Raw genomic sequence first — 22212 nt, 5'->3', positions numbered from 1 at the left:
CAAATTTACTGATCTACCAGGCTGCTCTATAACAGTCAGAGGAGGCAGCCCCAAGCTTACAAAACAAGGGGTTTATATGGGTGAGAGGGGCCTAAGGAAGTCTCTGGACTGAGATAATCTATCAGCTTGTAACAAGCACAAAGATAGTTTATCAGCTTGTGACAGACTTACATTATCCTGTGACTTTTGTGGCAGGAGTTAAAAAAAAACCAGGAATGTACAAGTATGTGTAACAAAGGTTTGTTTCTCATGACATCCCCTGCACTGCCCAGATGGCTGTAATCAGGATTTGCTCAATGTAACACGTCTGGTAGCCTTGCTGTGGCACCTAGATAAGAGTTTAGGAGTGCAGCTGCAGAGCAATCAGGGTGGGAATCAGCTGCACTGAGAGGACAGTTTGTCCATAACATTCCAGCCTTTTAATAGGTAATATTAGAGGGGCAATGGTTAGGGGAGAGGCTAGATTGTAGGGACTGTCATTCCTGAATCTATGGGTATTCTTGGAGCAGCATCATATCTTGTATTGTCCCATGGGTGAAAGCTGTAATTCGGTCCTGTAAAAACTGGGTAAAGAGAAGTAAGAGGCAGGGGCCAAATGCTAGAAAGAGGAAAAGAGTTATGGCAGGGCCTAGGAGAGGCAGCAGCCATGGTGCTGCCCAATTCCAAAGGTTAATCCAGGAGCCTGAGACTATCTGATTTTAGAGGCTTTTTCATTTAACCGTCAGGCAGCATCTTGTACTAGCCCAGACTGGTTAGTGTAGAAGCAGCACTCTTCTCTTAAATGGGTGCACTGTCCACCTTTTTCGGCAGTGAGAAGGTCCAAATGTCGACGGTTCTGGAGTGTGACTGCTGCCAGAGAATCTAAGATTGGAGGTCAAGGATGGATTTTGCTATATCTTGTAAGCCATCTGACAGATCTTTGTAGACGGTGTGATAGTAGGACAGGGTGGTGGACAGCCCTGCTATCCCTCGTGGCTATGGTAATTCCAAGTCTTATTAGTAGGGGTATTAACTGCGAGACTTGGCCCCGGCGGACTTGAGCTTTGATGGGGACTGGTAAACTTTGGTTCCCTGGGGCAATGTCTATTTTGGGGCTTAGAAAGACTAGGATGCAGGTGCCAGTCCAATTAGTGGGGAGACAGAGGTAAGCTGAGGTCCCACACATGAAAAATATGTGTTGGCTGGGCAGACAGAACAGGTTGTGTATGTTGAAAAGGTGAGTGAGTCTATTGTTCTCAATAGGAGTTGGTGGGGCAAGGTGAGTAGCTCCGTGTGTTTTGTTTTCCCCTTGGAGAAAGTCATTTGGTTCTACTAGGATCCATTCTTCAGGGGTGGTTGGTGTGCTGCAAGGGGTCCACGGGTATATAGTCATGCAATGGGTATGCCTTCCATTGCAAAATCCCGATTGTTAAGTAGAAAGTTGCTAATGACTCTAGGGGGTCCTGAAAAACAGACAGGATGCTTAAATGGAGCAGCCTGGGAGACTTGGAAGTTTTGATAGTCGGTTGGGGCCTAAAGCTATAAGGTCTAGTTGCATTGACGGGGCAGTAGGTGCCCCAGAGGTAGGCTTGAAGACACTGCGTTGAAAGCAAATTGGTGCTTAGAGAGTTAAAGCCTATTCACCATTATGGGGCTGTGTATGGGGCTGTGTATAGGCTTGCTATTATAGTGGTATATTGGGTGAGACTGGAGATATAGGAACACAGAAGTTGTACTGTACGTCCTGTCAAGGTATTTTTCGTTGTTTCAGAGATGCAAAATCCAGCTAATGACTGCATGTTTAAGAGCTGGAAGGGGCTTTGACCTTCATATTGGTGGAGGTTGGTTAAATTGGTAAAAACCCAGGTTTTTGCAGGGGCAGGAATGGCAGTATACGTGGTAACTGACAGGGAGAGGCATAGCCAGCAATTTTTTGCTAGGGTCAGGTTGGATTGGTTCAGCAAAGCTGAATGTTTTTTAGAGGTAGTTAGGGATGATAGGAAGTGGGGGTGCGGTGGTGCTGGGCAGCCAAGGGAGTAGGAGGGATAGATAGGCAAAGAGTGAGTAAAAAGGTAAACAGCTACATTTCATCTCAGAAGTCACACAGAATGCCTTAGAAAAAGTAGGTCATTTATCCATGCTAAAACAGAGTCAAAGTGGGAGTTTAGGGGTAGAACCAGGAGATGTCTTGGCAGACAGAGTAGAGGAAGAGGGTAAAGTGGCAATATAGGGAGGGTCAGGGCATTTAAGTTTCTTTAGGGATTTGGGAAGTACTTGTGGCTTTTAAGAGGATGGCCAGTTTTTACTCTAGAGGTGTGCTTACTGGAGCGGGGGACTTAGGTGCTGACAGCAGCGGGTCTTCTTCAGGAACAGGCATAAGATGGAGTTTGGTTGGGCTGAGAAGAGTACTGGAGAATCAGTGGAGGATGCCAATTGGTGAGTCAGTGGGTGTTTGGGGAGCTCTTTAATCTGGAAAGATGCTACCAAGAGATATGTTCTGAGAGTTTAGCTGTGGTGAGGGCTGTGAGAACTTGAAAGCGGCCTTCCCACTTATTTAAGGCTTGATGGGTTAAGAGTTTTCAGGAAGATGTGTTCTCCTGGTAGGAGGGTCCAGTTGGTGGGGCCTTTGTGGGGCTTTGGGAGGGCCTGGTCTCCTTGTACATGGAGAAGATGGCGGTTGTGGGAAAGTGGCACTCAGGGCTTTCAAGAAAGAGGGCATGGAGTAGTTGGGTACGAGAAGGAGAAAGCGTGCTCAGTACTCAGGAGGAGAGATCTTGTAGATTATGTGGGCTGTGGTGTCTTGAACAAATGTTAGTTTTTTGCTTTTTAAGGCTAGGGTGGTGGCTGCTGCTAGGGCTGAGGCAGGTCAGCCACCCTCGGGCAGTGTTGTTTAGATAGGTAAGCTATGGGGGTGAAGGAAGGACTTTCTGTCGGTCAAGGACACCAAGGGCTATTTCATGGTTTTCAGCTGTGGAGAGTGAAGAGCTGAGAGATGTCAGGCAAAGATAGAGCAGGAGCAGTTATGGGGCTGCTTTAAGTTTATGGAAGCTAAGGATTATGTTGTGTGAAGGATTTAGGGGCTCATTTAGAGGGCCTTTGGCTGTTTCATAGAGGGGGCGGGCTAGGAGGGCAAACTTGGGAATCCATATTCTGAAGAAGCCTACCAGTCCTAAGAAAGAAAGGATTTCACTCTCAGAGGAGGGTGGAGGTAGGCTGTCTATTAATGTTGCCTGTGCCAGGGTCATGGCTCGGGCCCCAGGGGACAGTTGGGACTCCTAAGTAAGTCACTGTTTGAATGGAGAGTTGTGCTTTGGAGGGTGAAGCAAGAAAGCACAGAAGGGTGCAAAGAAAGTTTAGAAGGGTAATAGTGTGAGTATGAGTGTCCTCTAGGCAGGGGCTACAGAGGAGGAGGTTGTCCACATACTAGAGGAGCCGGCTAGGGGAGCAATCTAGGGAGTTGACGTCTTGAGCTAGAGCTTGTCCAAAGAAATGAGGGCTATCTCTAAAGCCTTAGGGGAGAACTGACTGTCAAAGTAGGTTGTTGTGACCTGGGGGGTTTCAGGGTCAGTCCAAGTGAAAGCAAAACAACTTGGCAGTCAGCGTGAAGAGGAATGATAAAAAAGGCATCCTTGGGGCCAGGCGCGGTGGCTCACGCCTGTAATCCCAGCACTTTGGGAGGCCGAGGTGGGTGGATCATGAGGTCAAGAGATCGAGACCATCCCGGTCAACATGGTGAAACCCCCCCTCTACTAAAAATACAAAAAATTAGCTGGGCACAGTGGCGCGTGCCTGTAATCCCAGCTACTCAGGAGGCTGAGGCAGGAGAATTGCCTGAACCCAGGAGGTGGAGGCTGCGGTGAGCCGAGATCGCGCCATTGCACTCCAGCCTGGGTAATAAGAGCGAAACTCCATCTCAAAAAAAAAAAAAAAAAAAAAAAAGAAAAAAAAAAGGCATCCTTTAGATCAATGAGCATGTAACGGGTTGTGTCTGGAGCGACAAGGGAAAAGAACCTATAGGGATTGGGAACTACTGGATGGATGGGAAGGACTGCCTGATTGATGGGCTGGAGGTCTTGGACTAGCTGATATGAGCCACCTGCCTTTGTGACAGGGAGTATAGGGGTACTGTATGGAGAATTAATTGGCCTAAGGTAGCCTTGTAAGTGGAGTCTGTTTACGATGGGTTGTAAGCCCTTTAGGTGCCTTAATGAAATGGGATACTGAGAGACATCAGGAAATTTGGAGGGGTCTTTTAGCTGGATTTTTATGGGATCATGCTGAGCTCCAAGAGAAGGGGTAGTGTTATCCCACACTATTGGATTAACAAGAGAAGTGGGGAGTGAATAATGGGGGGAGGGGTCAAGGGCTGATGTGGTACCAGAGAGGAATAGGAGAGAATCTGGTTGTGGAGAACAGAAAAAGGTGATGGAAGCTTTGAATTTGGTTAGGAGGTCTCAGCCTAGGATGGGGCAATGAGGCATAAGGAAAGAATGTAAGAAAACAGTATCAAACAGGGAACAAGTAAGAGGTCTGGTGGTGCATGGATATGAGATGTGTCCATCAACCACAACTGAGACCTGAGAGGAATGAGTTGGTCCTGAGAATTTAGGCAAAGCCAAGTAGGTGGCCCCAGTATCAATTAAAAAAGAGGTACCCTGGGCTCTGGTGCAGTGATGGCAGATGGGGCTGGGGGCCCTGTGCCTTGTCAGTCTTTGGTGACTAGGCTGAGGAGCTGTGGGAGTACAAGCAATGCTTCACTTTTTGTTTTGCTGAAGGGGTGGTGGCTCTGAGGTGCAGGCTTTTCTGTCTGTTGAGCAGATTTCCAGTGTCCTGTCTGCTGGCAGACTGGGCAAGGGCTTTTTGGCACTCATAGATTAGGACATGCCCATGCCCATGCCCAGTGGCCTTCTTTGCCGCACTTAAAACAAGGCCTAGGAGGCTACCGCTATCAGGTCTTTTGTGCCCTTGGGTACAATGGCTAGGCTGATGATGGATAGCCACAGCTAGAAGCTGGTATTTAGCACATTCTCTTCAGGCTTTATTTAATTTACTTTGCAAGCCAGGTTAAGGTCTAGTTTGAGGGCCATCTTATCAGGGACAGATTGGGAGATAAAATGGGTATTAAGAACAATTCCACCCCAGCTAGCACAGCCCCGGTCCCAGCCCCAGCTGTCCTGGTGTCACTTTGGAGCGTGGCGGCAGCTGACTGTGCCTTCACAATCCGCTGGGACCCGCGAGCCCTGCCGCCATTATGAACATCTGCAGTGTGAGGCTAGAGGACCTGATGAACATGCAGCACTGCAACCTCCTCTGCCTGCCCGAGAAGTACCAGGTGAAATACTACTCCAACCATGGCCTCTCCTGGCCCCAGCTCTCTTACATTGCTGAGGGTGAGAATGGGAAGATTGTGGGGTATGTCCTGGCCAAAATGGAAAAGGACCCATATGATGTGCCTCATGGACACATCACCTCATCGGTCTGGCACAGAAACTGATGGACCAGGCCTCTCAAGCCATGATAGAGAACTTCAATGCCAAGTACGTCTCCCTGCATGTCAGGAGTAACCAGGCTGCCCTGCACCTCTATTCCAACACCCTCAACTTTCAGATCAGTGAAGTAGAGCCCAAATACTATGCACATGGGGAGGATGCCTTCGCCATGAAGCGGGATCTCACCCAGATGGCCGATGAGCTGAGGCAGCACCTGGAGCTGAAGGAGAAGGGCAGGCACGTGGTGCTGGGTGCCATCGAGAACAAGGTAGAGAGCAAAGGCAGTTCACCTCCAAGCTAAGGAGAGGCCTGTCATGAGGAGAAGGGCCTGGCTGCCAAGGATAGTGGTGGGGACAGCAAGGACCTCAGTGAGGTCAGCGAGACCACAGAGAGCACAGATGTCAAAGATAGCTCAGAGGCCTCTGACTCGGCCTCCTAGAGCCTGCCCCATCCCTTCCTCACCCAACGAGCTTTCACAATAAATTTGCTCTGTGGCACAAAAAAGCAAACAACAACAAAAAAAACAATAGTTCCTGCTCAGGAGGCAGGGTCAACACAAGTATATTTTAGGAGAGCCTCTGTAAGGTGGGAAAGAAATTGGGCAGGATTTTCATCTGCTTTTTGGGAAATTTGAGTTTTTCAAAATTCATGGCCTTATGGGGAGCTGTGTAAAGGCCTGTAATAAGGCAAGTAATCATATGGTTAAAGGACAGCTGGCCAGGGTCTGTGGGATGGTACTCCCAGGAAGGCTCTTCCCAGGGGATGGCAGTGGCTCCTACAGCTTAGTAGGATCTTGCCTGAAGATCATCGGCATGTGCCTGAGCTGTGAACCACTCTTCCCTTCTCTTCCGGAAGGAGGGTAGAAGAGAGGATAATATAGAGATCATGCCAAGTGAATTCATAAGACTGGGTGAGATATTTAAATTCTTTGATGTAAGTATCGGGATTGGAGGAGGAGGACCTGAGATGTTTTTCAATCTGGGAGAGATCAGAGAGGGAGAAGGAGAGGTGGACACAGACGATCCTTTTGGTCCTTGCTACCTCCTAGAGGGGAAGCAAGAGAGCTGGTTGCTGGGCGGGTAAAGAGTGGAGACAGGGAGGACTCAGTCAGATGCAGGGTGGTTGGTGTGGGTAAGAGGTTGGGCCAGAGTAGGGGCATATGGGGGAGGACAGTCCAGGAGGAGGAAAATCGGTGGGGTCAAAGGAAAAGGAGTAGTTGGCTGGGGCTATGGGGAGTGTGACAGGAGATGAGTCATTGGCCAGGGTTGTGGGGAGGGTGACGGGGAAGAGTCAGGTTTGGAGCAAGCAAGTATAACTTGGAAAGTAGAACAGGACTGGCAGAGGGATGGATGGCTACAGAGAGTGAAGAAAACTTGAACATAAGGAATTTCAGACCATTTCCCATTGTGGTGGCAAAAGTTGTCTAAGTTTCTAAGTATATTGAAATCAAAAGTGCCATTTTCAGGCCACTGGGAGCCATTGTTTAGTTTGTATTGAGGCCCAGCAGTATTGCAGTAAAGGTCTCTGAGGATGAACCTCTGAATGGAGGCCGAGATTAAGATTATGCAGGAGACACCCAATGGGAGTAGTTTTGGGAGGGGTAGACTGAGAGGCTCCCATAGCAAATGGGGATGTAGGTAGAGGAAGAAGAGACTGCTGATGACCAGGATGGCAGGAGAGGGTGCCCTCTTTCCTGTGGGCCTTGTCCAGAATAGAGGAGGTAGCTGCTGAGTCAGGCATACCTGAAACGGAGGAACCAGAGGCCCGGAGGTTGAAGAAGCCGTTGGCCCAGTGCTGGGTCTTTCAGGAAGGCAGAGACGGTCAAGAGTTCCAGGTAAATGGCAAGAGTCTCTCTTACCCCTGTGGAGGCTCTGATGGTGAATGAGGTTGCCAACAACAGGAGAGTCTGGGAGATCCTCCAGGTCTTCAGCTGGTTTGGGAAGGGGAGGATGGCCAGGAGAGGGATGATCAGAGAGGGAAGGAGGTATAGAGAAAGAGCTCTCTAAGGGTGCCAGGCTAGAGCCTACCCCTTCCCGGATTTCGGCACCAAAATGTAAGGTCAGCCAAGAGAAAGGACAAGTAGACCCGAAGTCAGGCAAGCAAGTTTATTGACCTGCCAGGCCGCTCCTAACAGTCAGAGGCAGCCCTGAGCTTACAAAATGAGGGGTTTATATGGGATGAGAGGGGCCTGAGGGAGTCTCCAGACTGAGATAATCTATCAGCTTGTAACAAGCAAGAAGATAGTTTATCAGTTTGTGACAGACTTGCAAATACATCATCCTGTGAATTTTGTGGTGGCAGTTTAAAAAAAAAAAAACAGGAATTTACAGGTATGTGTAAAATAAGAATTTACAAGTACATGTAACAAAGGTTTGTTTCTCATGACCTCCCCTGTGCTGCCCAGGCAGCTTTAATCAGGCTTTGCTCAACGTGGAATGTCTGGTAGCCTTGCTGTGGCACTTGGATAAGAGTTTAGGAATCTAGCTGCAGAGCCATCAGAGTGGGGGTCAGCTGCACTAAGGGGGTTTTCGGGGGCAGCTTGTCTCTAACAAAACAGGGATAAGTAGGTGAGTAATTAACTTCATTTCTCAAAGTAGAAAACCCCATCATATTATTTTAATGCACATGACTATGCCATTGATGCCTTTTGGGATATTGAATACAGAAACACAAATACCAATGAATTATCTCTTTTCAAGTAGCAACAGAGGAACCTTTCTCTGCACATGGATAGCCCTACTGTAGTCAGGAAGACAACCTGTATGCTTAGAACTTGAGGCCCCAGATTTAAAACACTATGACTATTCATGACAGGAAATTTTTCTCTTTCCTTGGGAGCCATTTTGGTTTTACCAGCTCAGACTAAGATTGTGACTGAGTTTGAGAAGTGAAGACTGCTATTCTTTCTTAAAACATCTCCCTTTGGAGCACAGTAAAAGTGGAGAGAATGGCTATAAATAACCCATGCAAAAAAAAAAAAACCACAAATCCCAAACACACAAAAAACACAGACTATTTTTACTACTGATTTTTTTTCTTTTTTTGAGTTATTTTTTCTCTTTCAAGATTTTGTCTTTGTATTTTTTTTTTTTTTTTGAGATGGAGTCTCACTCTGTGCTAGGCTGGAGTACAGTGGCACCATCATGGCTCACTGCAACCTCTGCCTCCCATGTTCAAGTGATTCTACTGCCTCAGCCTCCCTGGTAGCTAGGACAGGCATGCTCCCACACCCAGCTAATTTTGTATTTTTAGTAGAGATGGGGTTTCTTCATGTTGGCCAGGATGGTCTCAATTTCCTGACTTCACGATCTGCCTGCCTTGGCCCCTCAAAGTGCTGGGATTATAGGCATAGCCACCATGCTTGGCCTAAATCAGTTTCTTTTTTTCGTCTTCTTTTTTGAGATGGAGTCTCCCTCTGTCACCCAGGCTGGAGTGCAGTGGCACAAATTTGGCTCATTGCAACCTCCGCCTCCCAGGTTCATAGGATTCTCCTGTCTCAGCCTCCCGCGTAGCTGGGACTACAGGCATGTGACATTACAAGGTGAGGTTGCGCCGAGCTGAGATTGCGCCATTGTGCTCTAGCCTGGGCAACAAGACCAAAACAACATCTCAAACTTTTGCTTATTTTTTGTATTTTTAGTAGAGACAGAGTTTCACTGTTAGCCAGGATGGTTTTGATCTCCTGACCTCATGATCTGTCCACCTCACAAAGTGCTGGGATTACGTGCGTGAGCCACCGTGCCCAGCCTATAAATCAGTTTCTTAATCTGAGAATCTGTTAGGCTACTGACTAACATATTGGGCAGCTCAGAGAACATTTCCACTAATGCAGAAAGTTTATCATGCACTGCTGTTCCAGGCAGGAGAATCACTCGAACCCAGGAGACAGAGGTTGCAGTAAGCCAAGATTGTACCATTGTGCTTTAGCCTGGGCAACAAGACCAAACCTCTGTCTCAAAAAAAAAAAAAAAGATGCCTGTAATCCCAGCAGTTTGGGAGGCTGAGGCAGGCGGATCACAAGGTCAGGAGTTCAAGACCAACCTGGCCAATATGGTGAAACCCCATCTCTAAAAATACAAAAATTAGCCGAGCATGGTGATGTATGCCTGTAGTCCCAGCTACTCTGGAGGCTGAGGCAGAATTGCTTGAACCTAGGAGGCAGAGGTGGCAGTCAGCTGAGATCGTGCCACTGCACTCCAGCTTGGGTAACAGAGTGAGACTCTGTCTCAAAAAAAACACAAAACACAAAAATCAAAAAACAAAAAAAATATTTACTTAACTTTTTTTTAAAGATGGTGTTTCACCATGATGGCCAGGCTGGTCTTGAACTCCTGACCTCAGGTGATCCACCCACCTCAGCCTTCCAAAGTGTTAGGATTACAGGCGTGAGCCACCATGCCCGGCCAGTGATTTATTTAACTTTTACAAACTTACACAGCCACATGTAGCATATAGCTATTGCACAGCAGAGCTCTAGAAAATGAGGGGCTGGACTTTAGATTCTAAAAATTCTCTTAAAATTCTGATACTCTACATAATTTTTAAAAACATACTTTTAAGCCCCCTATCCCATCTGAGCTATAATAAGATAATTGAGACCCATATGACAAAAAGACAACATACATACATTAGTTATCTTGGTGTCACACAGGGCTGTCAGACATCTGTGTTCCTGATGGAGTTAGATGACATTCATGTGAAGGCATCTAGGATTCAAAGAATGACAGACTGTCTGTTAGTAAGGGTCCTTTTTCTTTTCTGTTTTTTTTTTGAAACGGAGTTTTGCTCTTGTTGCCCAGGCTGGAGTGCAATGGCATGATCTTGGCTCACTGCAACCTCCTTCTCCTTCTCCCAGGTTCAAGCGATTCTCCTGCTTCAGCCTCCCAAGTAGCTGGGATTACAGGCATGCACCACCATGCCTGGCTCGTTTTGTATTCTTAGTAGAGATAGGATTTCTCCACGTTGGTCAGGCTGGTCTTGAACTCCTAACCTCAGGTGATCTGCTGACTTGGCCTCCCAAAGTGCTGGGATTACAAGCATGTGCCACTGCGCCCGGCCGATAGGGTCCTTTTTCTAACAGGAAAAAAAATTGTTTGCACCCAGACTAGGACCAACTCCACAGAAGAAGTCATTCCACTCTCAGAGGTGCAAAACACTGCCCAAGGTACTCAGCTACAACACCAAAACAGTGCTTGGAGCCAAACCTCAATAAAGACAGTGCTTGCTCTTCCAACAGTGTAACACCATCACAGGCATCACATGAGCCTGGATAGCTGACAACTGCTGGATGATTCCTGAAACAGCTTTTTCATTATTTGTTTCAGATACCTAGGCACTCCAGGTAGAAGATGTATCAGTTGAATGTTGGCTTCAAAACAGGCGTGGAAGCACTGATTGCAGACCCTGCTGTCAAACCCTTTAACAGGAATCCCTTTCTCATATTTTCAGTTGTTTTATCCAACATTCAGAAAGTTCCTGCCATGTGCCAAGCGCTGTGATCTAGCAGTGAATAAAACAAGATATCCTGTCTTTTCCTTCATGGATCTTACAAATATAGGTTAATTTGCCTCTCAATTGTTTCCTGATAGATACCAACTAGCCAACAGGCCTGGCACAGAGGCGGTAGTCAATATTGGAATGAACGGGGATATTTACCTGAAAACTGCACATGCAGACTGTCATCTGCCATTATTTCCTCTCTTCAGAAGGCTGAAGGATGCCCTACTTTCAAGTCATCCTAAAAAGGAAGACAAACAAGCACTGTATATATATATATATATTTTTTTTTTTTTTTGAGATAATATCTCACTCTGTCCCGACTGGAGTAGTGGCATGACCATGGTTCACTGCAGTCTCAATCTCCTGGCTCAAGTGATCCTCCCAGCTTAGCCTCCCAAGCAGCTGGGACTACAGGTGCATGCCACCATGCCCGCCTGATTTATTTTTTATAGAGATGAGGTCTTGTTCTGTTGCCCAGCCTAGTCTCAAACTCCTGGGTTCAAATGATCCTCCCACTGCAGCCTCCCAAAGTGCTGGGATTACAGGTTGCAAAAAGATACTAAATGTATTCCCCACAACAAAATATAAGTATGTGAGGTGATGGTGATAGATTTAATTAGCATGATTTACTAAGTCCACAATGTAAACGTATACGAAAACATCACATTGTATCCAATGTAACATATACAATTACTTTATTTTCTATAGCCTCAGTCAGGAATTACTTTATTTACCATAATTTACCTTTTCCCTGCCTAGAGTACCATAAAGCTAACCATCCCCCAAGCCCTACAGATATTACTAGTTTTAAGACCCCATATGTAAAAGGCTATTCAGTTAACACTTGAGGCATTCATACAATGCACTCACATTTAGCTGAGAGAATCCTATTAAGGGAATGCCAACTGATCTAACAAAACAAGCTTTGATAAACAACTCCCCTGCCCTCCAATATCCTCCCCAGTTCCTCCTGTGGAAACTAGGATGTCACTTTTCACAGCAACTGAGGGTCATTTTTTCTCAAAAGATTAGCATTCCAGGCCAGCGCAGTGCTGTGGTTCATGTCTGCAATCCCAGAACTTTGGGAGGCAGGATTCCTTGAGCCCAAGAGTTCGAGACCAGCCTGGACAACATAGTGAGACTTTCTCTACAAACTGGAAAAAAAAAAAAAAAAAAAGGCCAGGCACAGTGGCTCGCACCCATAATCCCAACACTTTGAGAGGCCATGATGGGTGGATCATGAGGTCCGGAGAAAGGCAGATCACCTGAGGTCAGAAGTTTGAGACCAGCCTGGCCAACATGGTGAAACCCCATCTCTACTAAAAATACAAAACTTAGCCAGGTGTGGTGGTACACACCTGTAATCCCAGCTACTTGGGAGGCAGAGATCATGCCACTGCATTCCAGCCTGGAGGACAGAACTCCTGTCTTAAAAAAAAAAAAAAAAACAGCTGGTTGTGGTGGTGTGCACCTATCATCCCAACTACTTGGGAACAAAATTACTACAAAGGGGACTCAATATCTACCACTTTAATGGGGCTGCCAACTATTCATTTCTGAAAATCAATAAGCAACTAAAGTGAATATATATATTGCCTGCCTAAAGGAGAAATTAGGGTGGTTGTAGTTAACCAGTTCCCAGAGCCCTCTTAATCAATTTTTTTTTTGAGTCTTGCCCTGTCGCTCAGGCTGAAGTGAAATGACATGATTTCTCACTGTAACCTCTGCCTCCTGGGTTCAAGCGATTGTCCTGTCACAGTCGCCCTAGTAGCTGGAATTACAGGCACATGCTATCATGCCCAGCTAATTTTTTGTATCTTTAGTAGAGATAGGGGTTCACCATGTTGGCCAGACTGGTCTTGAACTCCTGACCTCATGATCCACCCAACTTGGCCTCCCAAAGTGCTGGGATTACAGGCGTGAGCCACTGCACCCAACAATATTTTAATATTTTATTAAAGAGCTAGAGAGGCCGGGGGCGGTGGCTCAGGCCTGTAATCCCAGCATTTTGGGAGGTTGAGGTGGGTGGACCATGAGGTCAGTTCAAGACCAGCCTGGCCAACATGGTGAAAATACAAAAACTAGTCAGGCATGGTGATGGGTGCTGTAATCCAAGCTGCTCAGGAGGCTGAGGCAGGAGAATCTCTTAATCCTAGGAAGAAGAAGTTGCAGCGAGCCAAGATTGTGACATTGCACTCCTGCCTGGGTGACAGAGCGAGACTCTCTCTCTCTCTCTCTCAAAAAAAAAAAAAAAGCTAGAGAATGCCCATAATTTTTAAGTGAATTTGCATCAGTTTCCCTAATAGGGCATCCCATAAATAAGTATGGCTATAAAATCCCTCTACAAAGGGTATCATGACTAGGTTTTATGGTGAGTAGTGGGAGCCATGCACTTTAATTTTAATGAAATTAGCAAAAATCCCATTGTATCTGGCCCCCTTTGAGCACTTGGTAGGCACTAAAAAACAAAAGTGTGACTTTTCCATTTATTTTTACCAACTCCCCTTTCTCATTAGCTTTGTTCTGTTTCCAAGGTATGATTCAAGCAACTTCACACCGGCCAAACCTGTTAGACCAGAACTATTCAGGAAGGTCTGGACTTATTCTCTCTGCAAAAAGTCATGTTCTCAGATTAAATCTTAATGCAAGCTTTTCCAACCTGTGGCCCACCACAAATTGGTAAACTTTCTTAAAACATTATGAGGTGTTATTTTTCTTTTTTGCATTTTAAAAATTTTTTTATTTAGCTATCAGTTATCATTACTGTATTTTATGTGTGGCCCAAGACAATTCTTACTCTTTCAGTGCTTGGCCCAGGGAAGCCAAAAACACCCCTGGCCTGAATGGATAAGCAACTATGCTGGCATCCTGGGGTAGTCAACACAGAATTGGCATGAACCAAGGCCAGAATGCCAACCAGCTATTGGCTGCTGTTCTCCCAGCAGTGTAACACTTGCCTAGGTACAAGACAACCTAGGCAGCTGCCTACAGCTGGAGCCAAGAGGGCTAAAGGGGTTGCACTCACCTGCAGTTCCATCTGCCATAGCTGGCCTCTCTGCAATGAAACTCAGGTTAGTCAGCCAACAGAGAACATGTGTGCAGCTCAGAGTCCCTGCCCTCAAAACTCCATAACTTAGGCCGGAGCCACAGAAACAGCAGACAAAACCAAAAGTTTCTCCTTGTTTAGCTTTGTTTTCACATCTTGTTACTTATACACCACAGCAGTTCAACAGTATTAAACAAGTATCAGGATGCTCTATCACCTAATCAGCAACTAGCCAAATGACACTGGGTAAGTAACTTAACCTCTCTATACTTCAGTCTCCTCATTTGTAAAATGGAGATATTATATTACAGGGTCTTTCTCCATCACCCAGGCTGGAGTGCAGTGGGACAATCATGGCTCACTGCCGCCTCCACTTCCTGGGCTCAAATGATCCTCCTGCCTTAGCCTCCTGAGTAGCTATGACTACAGGCATGAGTGAGTGCACCAAGCCTAATGGAATATTACTTTTTTTTTATTGCATTTTAGTTTTTGGGGTACATGTGAAGAACATGCAAGATTGTTGCATAGGTACACACATGGCAGTGTGATTTGCTGCCTTCCTCCCCTATATCTGGCATTTCTCCCCATGCTATCTCTCCCCAACTCCCCACTATATTACTAATAGTAATAGTACTCTGTACATGGGGTGATTGGGAGGCTTAAGTGGAATATAAGCTAACTCCCAGGGTAATGTCTGGTATAGTGTGGGCACACAGTAAACACCTGAGGAGCTACATTCCAAAAAAGGCTTAGATGGTGAATATGAATGAGTAGAAAGGGAAAAGTTATCCCGTGAGAGAAATGGGCAGTGAACAATGGGAAAGCCAGTTAAAAGTGGTTAGAGGAGGGTCTCCAATATGGGACTTCCTAAAGGACAATAAAAACAAAACTTAGAAAAATAACTGCAGTATTGGGTGTGAGGGGAATTGGAGGTAGTAGTCGTGCCAAGACCTCAACTACTGATTAAAAGCAATAAACAAAATGTTTGCACAAATGATAGTATTTCTACACAGTCATCATCATAATTTATGTAAGGCAACAATCATACCTCTTTCCAGCCATCCCTAAATTTCACTCCTAACTTCCTCCACATAATTTAGAGGAACAGGAAAATGAATAGAGGGTTCATTGTTCGCTGGGTCTAAAAACAGATCTAAAAACAGCCTGCTCCTTTCCAGGCTCGGGTTAAAGGCGCTGACTCAGTTCCACTGAACATTTGTTCCTCACAAACCTTCCCAAGTCCCTGCCCCTGGCACTGGGAGATCGAGACTCTCGGAGTCAGGCTCTAGAAGACTCCTTAGGGAGAAGAGGAAAGAGGGATGGTGGAACAACAGGGATGACTCTGGGGCCTAGGTCTCTTTCAGATGCCCTCCAAGCTCGGGGTCACGAGGGGACGAACCCCAATTTCGTCCCGTGCACCGGCAGAAGCCTTCCTGCACTGCTTCTCTCCCTGGGCAGAGAAATCTCCAAGGACTCTCCCCAATGGGCCCTTACTCACGCGCACGTGTTCGGAGCTCCTAAGGGCGCAGCAGCACCGGCAGAGGCCGGAGGGGAAAGGGCAGGCGAGAGCCCAGGAGAGCCCCGCCCCGGGGCGGCAACTGGGCGTGGCTTCAGTGGGCGGGGCCCTTGACCCAGCCTAGGAAAGGCCGGACTTAAAAAAAAACATGCGAGTTCGGTGGCAGAGGTAATCTTGCTTCTTAAAGGAGAGAAGGGCTGGGGTTTCAGCAATGGCTGCGTTTGTTGGACTCCCATCCCATCTCTTAAGGATAGAAAGGGCACAGACTTCGCTGCTGCTCAGGAGAGAATCTGTGTGTCCTAGAGGAGCCAGGCTTCCTGTCTGCCCACACTGAGCCACCCCGGAACGCTGGTTCCCCTCACGAGAGTGGCGCCTTTCCGTTGCTGCAGACCCAGCCCACGCTTTTGCGCTTCCCACGCATATCCTTTTTCTGGCTTTCCGCGGCAGCGCTGTCATTCAGCTAATGGATCGCCCACCCACTCAGGTCACCTTGGTCTGCTGTCTTCGGGATCTTCCCGGGAGGTTTTCGAATAGATTAAGCCAGTCACTCCTACTGCTTACCACTTCAGGATCTCATCCCTAGTGCCCTGCCGCGGGATTTTTCACTGAACTGCCGCAGCTGAAGAACAGTGGCTTTCTCTGCTAAACTTGCCCTGCACCATGGCAAAATCAGGCAGAGTCCTTGGTCAGGACAGACTGCCTGCAAGGTTACCAGGATTTCTTTGGAACACTTACATTTCCTTCTACTGGCTAGAGTCAGTATTATTCTATCCTGCTAAACAGGTGGTGAAGCTGGAGTCCAGAGGGAAAAGGCCTACTAACAGTAATTCCTTACTCCATTCACTAATTCCCCAAAATTTCTTTCCAACACCCGCCCCCAACAACAACCACCAATCCTGTGGGTTCTGCTGATCTCTTGCACCTGGCACCATTGCCAGGTGAGCCCCTGGGAACCAGCCACTGCCCTTGGCATCTGCAAACATGTTTCATTGTCTAGTTCTTCAGTTCTTTCATAATGAAAAAGGTATATTTCCTGTGCACCCCAACCCTTGCAGACCTCACCAAAGAAAGCCCAGAGCCCCAGTTTGATTGCAGCAAGAGACCCTAGGTTATACGGCCAAAGAGCCACTGGAGGGGAAGTGGCAAGCTCAAATCCTCCCCGTTTTGATGGAGTTGGACACAGGCTCTGGTCGAGAAAGGGCTTACATAAATATAATAATTTAAAAAGTCACATGATCAGTGCTGGGCTGGTAGGCAGGAGCTCTGCTTTGCAGTTAAATAGGAATGTGGCTGAAGACTGCTGCCATTATCAATGCCCACATCCGGCTGTCACAGCATGTTCATAAAGGAGGGTTATGAGAGCTATAAAACCAGGCAGATTGGGTAGGTAATTGTCCTGCGGAGCTCTGCTAAAGGAGAAATTGCATTGGCATCTCATATATTTTGCTTTCTTTCCTTCCAAACACACAAAGTAAAGAAGGTAGAATTACCCTGAGGATTCATGAAAAGGAAAGATGAGGGGGTGTGTGTGTGTGAATGTGCATGTGCATGTGTGCTTTCAGAGGAGAGACAGGAAACAACCAAGGACAGGGAGCTATGCAGGTCTTTGGGGAGAGAGGGACGAATAACCTGGTGATGATTAGATTCAGATTAGTCCAGGTAGAAGGCAGGATTTGTGTGGAAGGCCAGCCATTATAAATATAGCTGTGAGGTGAGCCATACTCTCATGTCCTGTGATCAACTTTTTGGGCTATAGGCCATTCAATGACCTTTGGAGAAAAACCTAGATGATGATTTATTTTTTTCCTGGGATCTCCATCCTTTTAAATTCTGAATTAATTTTGGTGGGTTGATTTATGTTTTCTTTTACCTATAATAACAACTGCTTTTCTACCTGCTTTTCTTCTTCTTGCAAAGACAAAATTGTTGGGAATAATAACAAAAAATAAAAAGGAGCATTTCTAGAAAAAAATGCAGCCAGTTGGAAAGCAAAGGATTAGGGCAAGTCCATTAGCTCTGAGTCTGACCTCATAACTTAAGGCTGACCTCAAGTGACACCAAGTCCCCAAGCTTCTTGCCTGACTTTCATTTTCTTCTCCATCTCTCCTCTCATTCTTGCTTCCCTCCTTGATGCCTTTTGCCTCTAAGACTGCTCTTTTCCTCTCTCCCTGGACAGGAACCACCAGTAGAGAAATATCTAGTCATCTGTTTAGTTAGTCACTCAGTCAATTAACATTTAGGAAGCATCTATTATGTGCCAGGCCCTGTTTAGGTGCTGCAAATAAAGTCAGAACAATAGAGATTCCTGCCTGCCTAAAGCTTACAGTCTAGTGGAGAAGAATGACAAGTACTATATGTATTCTTGGGCACATTTCGGGGGCAGGTAACACAGCCTAGGAGGTCAGGAAGAGTACTAGAGATAGCTGTATTCTTTCTGGCTGATTCTAAGGGCTTAGAGTAGAGGAGGAACCCGTCTTCCGTTCCTGCACTCCTCTTGCTGCTGTGTACTAGCTACCCAAATTAGAGTGAGGCTCTTCAGTTGTCCTTGTTATTTCTCAAAAGCATAGTTGGAGCCCAGCGTGGTGGCTCACACCTGTAATCCCAGCACTTTGGGAGGCTGAGGCGGGTGGATCACCTGAGGTCAGGAGTTAGAGACCAGCCTGACCAACATGAAGAAACTCCGTCTCTACTAAAAATACAAAATTAGGCCAGGCACAGTGGCTTATGCCTGTAATCCCAGCACTTTGGGAGGCTGAGGCCGGTAGATCACCTGAGGTTCAGAGTTGGAGACCAGCCTGACCAATATGGTAAAACCCCATCTTTTTTTTTTTTGAGACTGAGTTTCGCTGTTGTTACCCAGACTGGAGTGTAATGGCATGATCTCGGCCCACCGCAACTTCCGCCTCCTGGGTTCAAGCAATTCTCCTGCCTCAGCCTCCCGAGTAGCTGGGACTACAGGCGCGCACCACCATGCCCAGCTAATTTTTGTATTTTTAGTAGAGACGGGGTTTCACCTGGTTGACCAGGACGGTCTCGATCTCTTGACCTCGTGATCCACCCGCCTCGGCCTCCCAAAGTGCTGGGATTACAGGCGTGAGCCACCGTGCCTGGCCGAAACCCCATCTTTTTTAAAATAAAAAATGAAAAATCACGCCGGGCACGGTGGCTCACGCCTATAATCCCAGCACTTTGGGAGGCCGAGGCGGGTGGATCACGAGGTCAAGAGATCGAGACCGTCCTGGTCAACAAGGTGAAACCCCATCTCTACTAAAAATACAAAAATTAGCTGTGCATGGTGGTGCACGCCTGTAGTCCCAGCTACTCGGGAGGCTGAGGCAGGAGAATTGCTTGAACCCAGGAGGCGGAGGTTGCGGTGAGCCGAGATCATACCATTGCACTCCAGTCTTGGTAACAACGGTAAAACTCCGTCTCAAAAAAAAAATAATAATAATTTTAAAAAATTAAAAAATACAAAATTAGCTAGGCATGATGGTGCATGCCTGTAATCCCAGCTACTCGGAAGGCTGAAGCAGGAGAATCGCTTGAACCTGGGAGGCAGAGATTGCGGTGAGCTGAGATTGTGTCATCATTGCACTCCAACCTGGGCAACAAGAGCAAAAGTCCATCTAGAAAAATAAAGCATAGTTGGATTGGCAAGGATATGGAGAATTGGAACCCTCATACACTGCTGGTGGGAGAGTAAAACGATACAGTTGCTTTGGAAAATGGTCTGGCAGTTCCTCAAATGATTAAACATAGAGTTACTTTATGACCTAGCAATTCCAGTCCTAGGTATGCACCCAAGAGAAATGAAAACCTGTTATACAAAAGCCTGTACACAAATGTTTATAGCAGCATTATTCGTAATAGCCTCCCAAAACCAAATGTTCATTAACTGGTGAATGGACAAACAAAATGTGGCAAATCCACACAATGGAATATTACTAGGCCATAAAAGGGAATGAACCCTGTAATCAGCACTTTGAAGAGGGTGAGGCAAGAGGATCACTTGAGCCCAGGAGTTCAAGACCAGCCTGGTCAACATAGTGGGACCCCATGTCTCCAAAAAATAAAAAAATTAGGTGGGGATGATGATACACAACTATAGTCCCAGCTACTTAGGGGGCTGAGGTGAGAAGATTGCTTAAGCCTAGGAGGTTGAGGCTGCAGTGAGCTGTGATCATGCTATAACACTCCAGCCTGAGTAACAGTAGGACCCATCTCAAAAAAAAAAAAAAAAAAGATGCCAGGTGTGGTGGCTGACACCTATAATCCCAGCACTTTGGGAGGCCAAGGCGGGCAAATCACTTGACTTCAGGAGTTTGAGACCAGCCTGGCCAACATGATGAAACCTTGTCTCTATGAAAAATACAAAAAATTAGCCTGGTGTGGTGGCGTATGCCTGTAGTCCCAGCTACTTGGGAGGCTGAGGCCCGTGCTTGAGCCCAGGAAGTGGAGGTTGCAGCAAGTGGAGATTGTGCCACTGCATTCTAGCCTGGGCAACAGAGTGAGATGCTGTCTCAAAAAAAAAAACCAAAAAAAAACAAGAGACTCATGTACTCATTCATGCTACGATATAGAGAAACCTCGAAAATATTAAGTTAAAGAAGCTAGTCACAAAATGTCACATATTGTTTGATTCCATTCATCTGGAAGTCCAGAATAGGAAAATTTGTAGAGACAGGAAGTAGATTAGGGGTTGCTTAGGGTGCAATTGGGACAAGGTGATAGCTAAGGGGCTTGGACTTTCTTTTTGATGTAATGAAAATGTTCTAAAATTGTGGCGATGGTTGCATGTAACGATAACTATAACAAAAACTATTGAATTGCACTCTTTAAATGTGTAGGTTTTAGGGCATATGAATTATATTTCAATAAAGCTGTTTAAATAACAACAGTGAAATGCATATGGGGCTGGCAAGGTGGCTCATGCCTGTAATCCCAGCATTTTGGGAGGCCGAGGTGGGAGGATCGCTTGAGCCCAGAAGTACAAGACCAGCCTGGGCAACATAGCAAGACTGTCTCACAAAACAGAAAAAAAAAAAAAAAAAGAAAAAGAGAAAACAAAATAAAACAAAACAAAAAGACTGTCCCTATATATTAAAAAAAAATACACACATACATACACAAAAGAAAAACAGCATACTTGAGGCCCTGAAAAAAATCTGCAATTCTGCTTGTAATTGTGGGCTGCATGATTATTGTCAATTTTTTTTTTTTTCAGACAGAATCTCACTCACTCTATAGCTTAGCTGGAGTGCAGTGGCATGATCACTGCAACCTCTGCCTCCTGGGTTCAAGTGATTCTCTTGCTCAGCCTCCCAAGTAGCTGGGATTACCGGCATGTACAACCACCCTCAGCTAATTTTTTTATTTTTTGTAGAGACCAGGTTTCACCATGTTGTTCAGGCTGGTCTGGAACTCCGGGGCTCAAATGATTTGCCCACCTCAGCCTCCCAAAGTGCTGGGATTAAGGTGTGATCCACCATACCCAACTTGTTATTGTCAATTTTAAGGACTAAAATAAAAAGGACTTTGTATTCTGGGTCCTGTGGCCTCTCAGAGCTCTGTCCCTCATCTCTGGAAAAAACTGAAGGCATTTGGTCAGCAGCACAAACAGATGCAGAGGGGTGGACTGGGCATCCCCATGCTTTCCCTCCCTAACTCAACCCCCTCACTGTGACTCAGTTTAACATATATGGCATACCTGCTATGTAGAAGGCATGTGGGATCTGAAAGAGGCACAGTCCCTTTATTCCCTCTAATCTTTGAAATTGTTATTAACATATTGTCCTCTGTTTAAACAAACAAAACTCTTTAGACAATAGGCAATGTGGTACAGAGCATAGTTGCAAGGCAGCTTGGGATTCTGAGCTCCCTCTATAGCATGCAGGGAAACATCGTGGTGACATCAGCTAGAGCAAGACCAATTCCCAGTCTTTCTTAGAGTTGAACAAGTTCCAGGACTTGGTTCCTTCCTCACATGCCTTCAATCACCCCTTCATTTGGTTTCTAGACTCAATTTGTTAGTCTATTTCCATACCCCTCATTTTCTCACCAACCCCACCCCAACAATGTCCAGATTGCCCCTCCAATACTGAAACCATTTGCCGGAAATTCATTAAACTGAACACATGGGAAATTACAGAGGAGATTTCACTTGTCACTTAGACTCAAATATAGAAAGTAATTTTAAAAGGACAGTGGTGGTGAGAGGCTATTTTTATCTTGCTTGTTTGTGCTGAGTTTTCTTATCTTGCTGCCTCTCGTTTTTCCTGTCTATCTCTCTTCTTCCTTGCTTCTTTTTTAAACTAAACACTGGCCTTTTAAAATCTTTGTCCCAGGTTGGTTCTCTTACCTTTTTTTAGAGTGATTGACTTCATCATTCATTCACTGAACCAATATTGAGTATCTGCCATGTGGCAGGCCCTGTGCTAGGCTCTAGGAGGGATACAATTATGGAGGGATACAATTATAAATGAAACAGACACAGTCCTTACCATTGTGGAGATTACAGCAGACATCAAGTAAAGTGGGTTCAGATTTGGTCACAGAAAAGCCTCCAGGTAGGCCTGCCCTGGCCCAGCTCAAACAGATACTTTTAAAAAAGGAGATTCTGCAGCTTTCTCAGGTATCCACTTGATGGAGTTACTTGCACCTTTCTGGTGCTAAGTTTACCAAAT

At 46.1% G+C, this 22212-nt stretch overlaps 1 protein-coding gene, 1 non-coding gene and 1 pseudogene across 25 annotated transcripts in view; 1 reads left to right on the top strand and 2 right to left on the bottom strand.

Moving 5' to 3' along the window:
• The window catches only part of MATR3 (matrin 3), a 76447-nt gene extending 60876 nt beyond the window's left edge, over positions 1–15571 (bottom strand). For 4 of the 24 annotated variants that reach the window (XM_078352987.1, XM_078353102.1, XM_078353143.1 and 1 more), the window contains exons 1-5: positions 15512–15571; positions 13993–14022; positions 11124–11205; positions 10096–10174; positions 7211–7398 (exon numbers count right to left, since the gene is read on the bottom strand). Coding sequence is in view for 6 of the 24 variants with exons in the window: in XM_017964682.4 (XP_017820171.2) it covers positions 7211–7398; positions 11124–11157 (222 nt within the window). In the remaining 18 variants the exon portion in view is untranslated. The remainder of the gene's footprint in view (positions 1–7210; positions 7399–10095; positions 10175–11123; positions 11206–13992; positions 14023–15511) is intronic. The other 20 variants (XM_054246675.2, XM_078353014.1, XM_078353140.1 and 17 more) reach the window with 7 other exon arrangements.
• Positions 5111–6050, top strand: LOC100390453 (N-alpha-acetyltransferase 10 pseudogene; annotated as a pseudogene).
• Positions 10557–10756, bottom strand: LOC118151924 (small nucleolar RNA SNORA74). The gene has a single exon (XR_004740316.1). It is a non-coding gene; the product is annotated as a small nucleolar RNA SNORA74 (small nucleolar RNA).
• Positions 15572–22212: the final 6641 nt, after the last annotated feature.

The sequence above is a fragment of the Callithrix jacchus genome, chromosome 2, assembly GCF_049354715.1.
Source record: "Callithrix jacchus isolate 240 chromosome 2, calJac240_pri, whole genome shotgun sequence".
NCBI classification, from domain to species: Eukaryota; Metazoa; Chordata; class Mammalia; order Primates; family Cebidae; genus Callithrix; species Callithrix jacchus.
The sequence above is the reverse complement of the archived record's forward strand: the minus strand, read 5'-3'. Positions and strand labels throughout refer to the sequence as shown.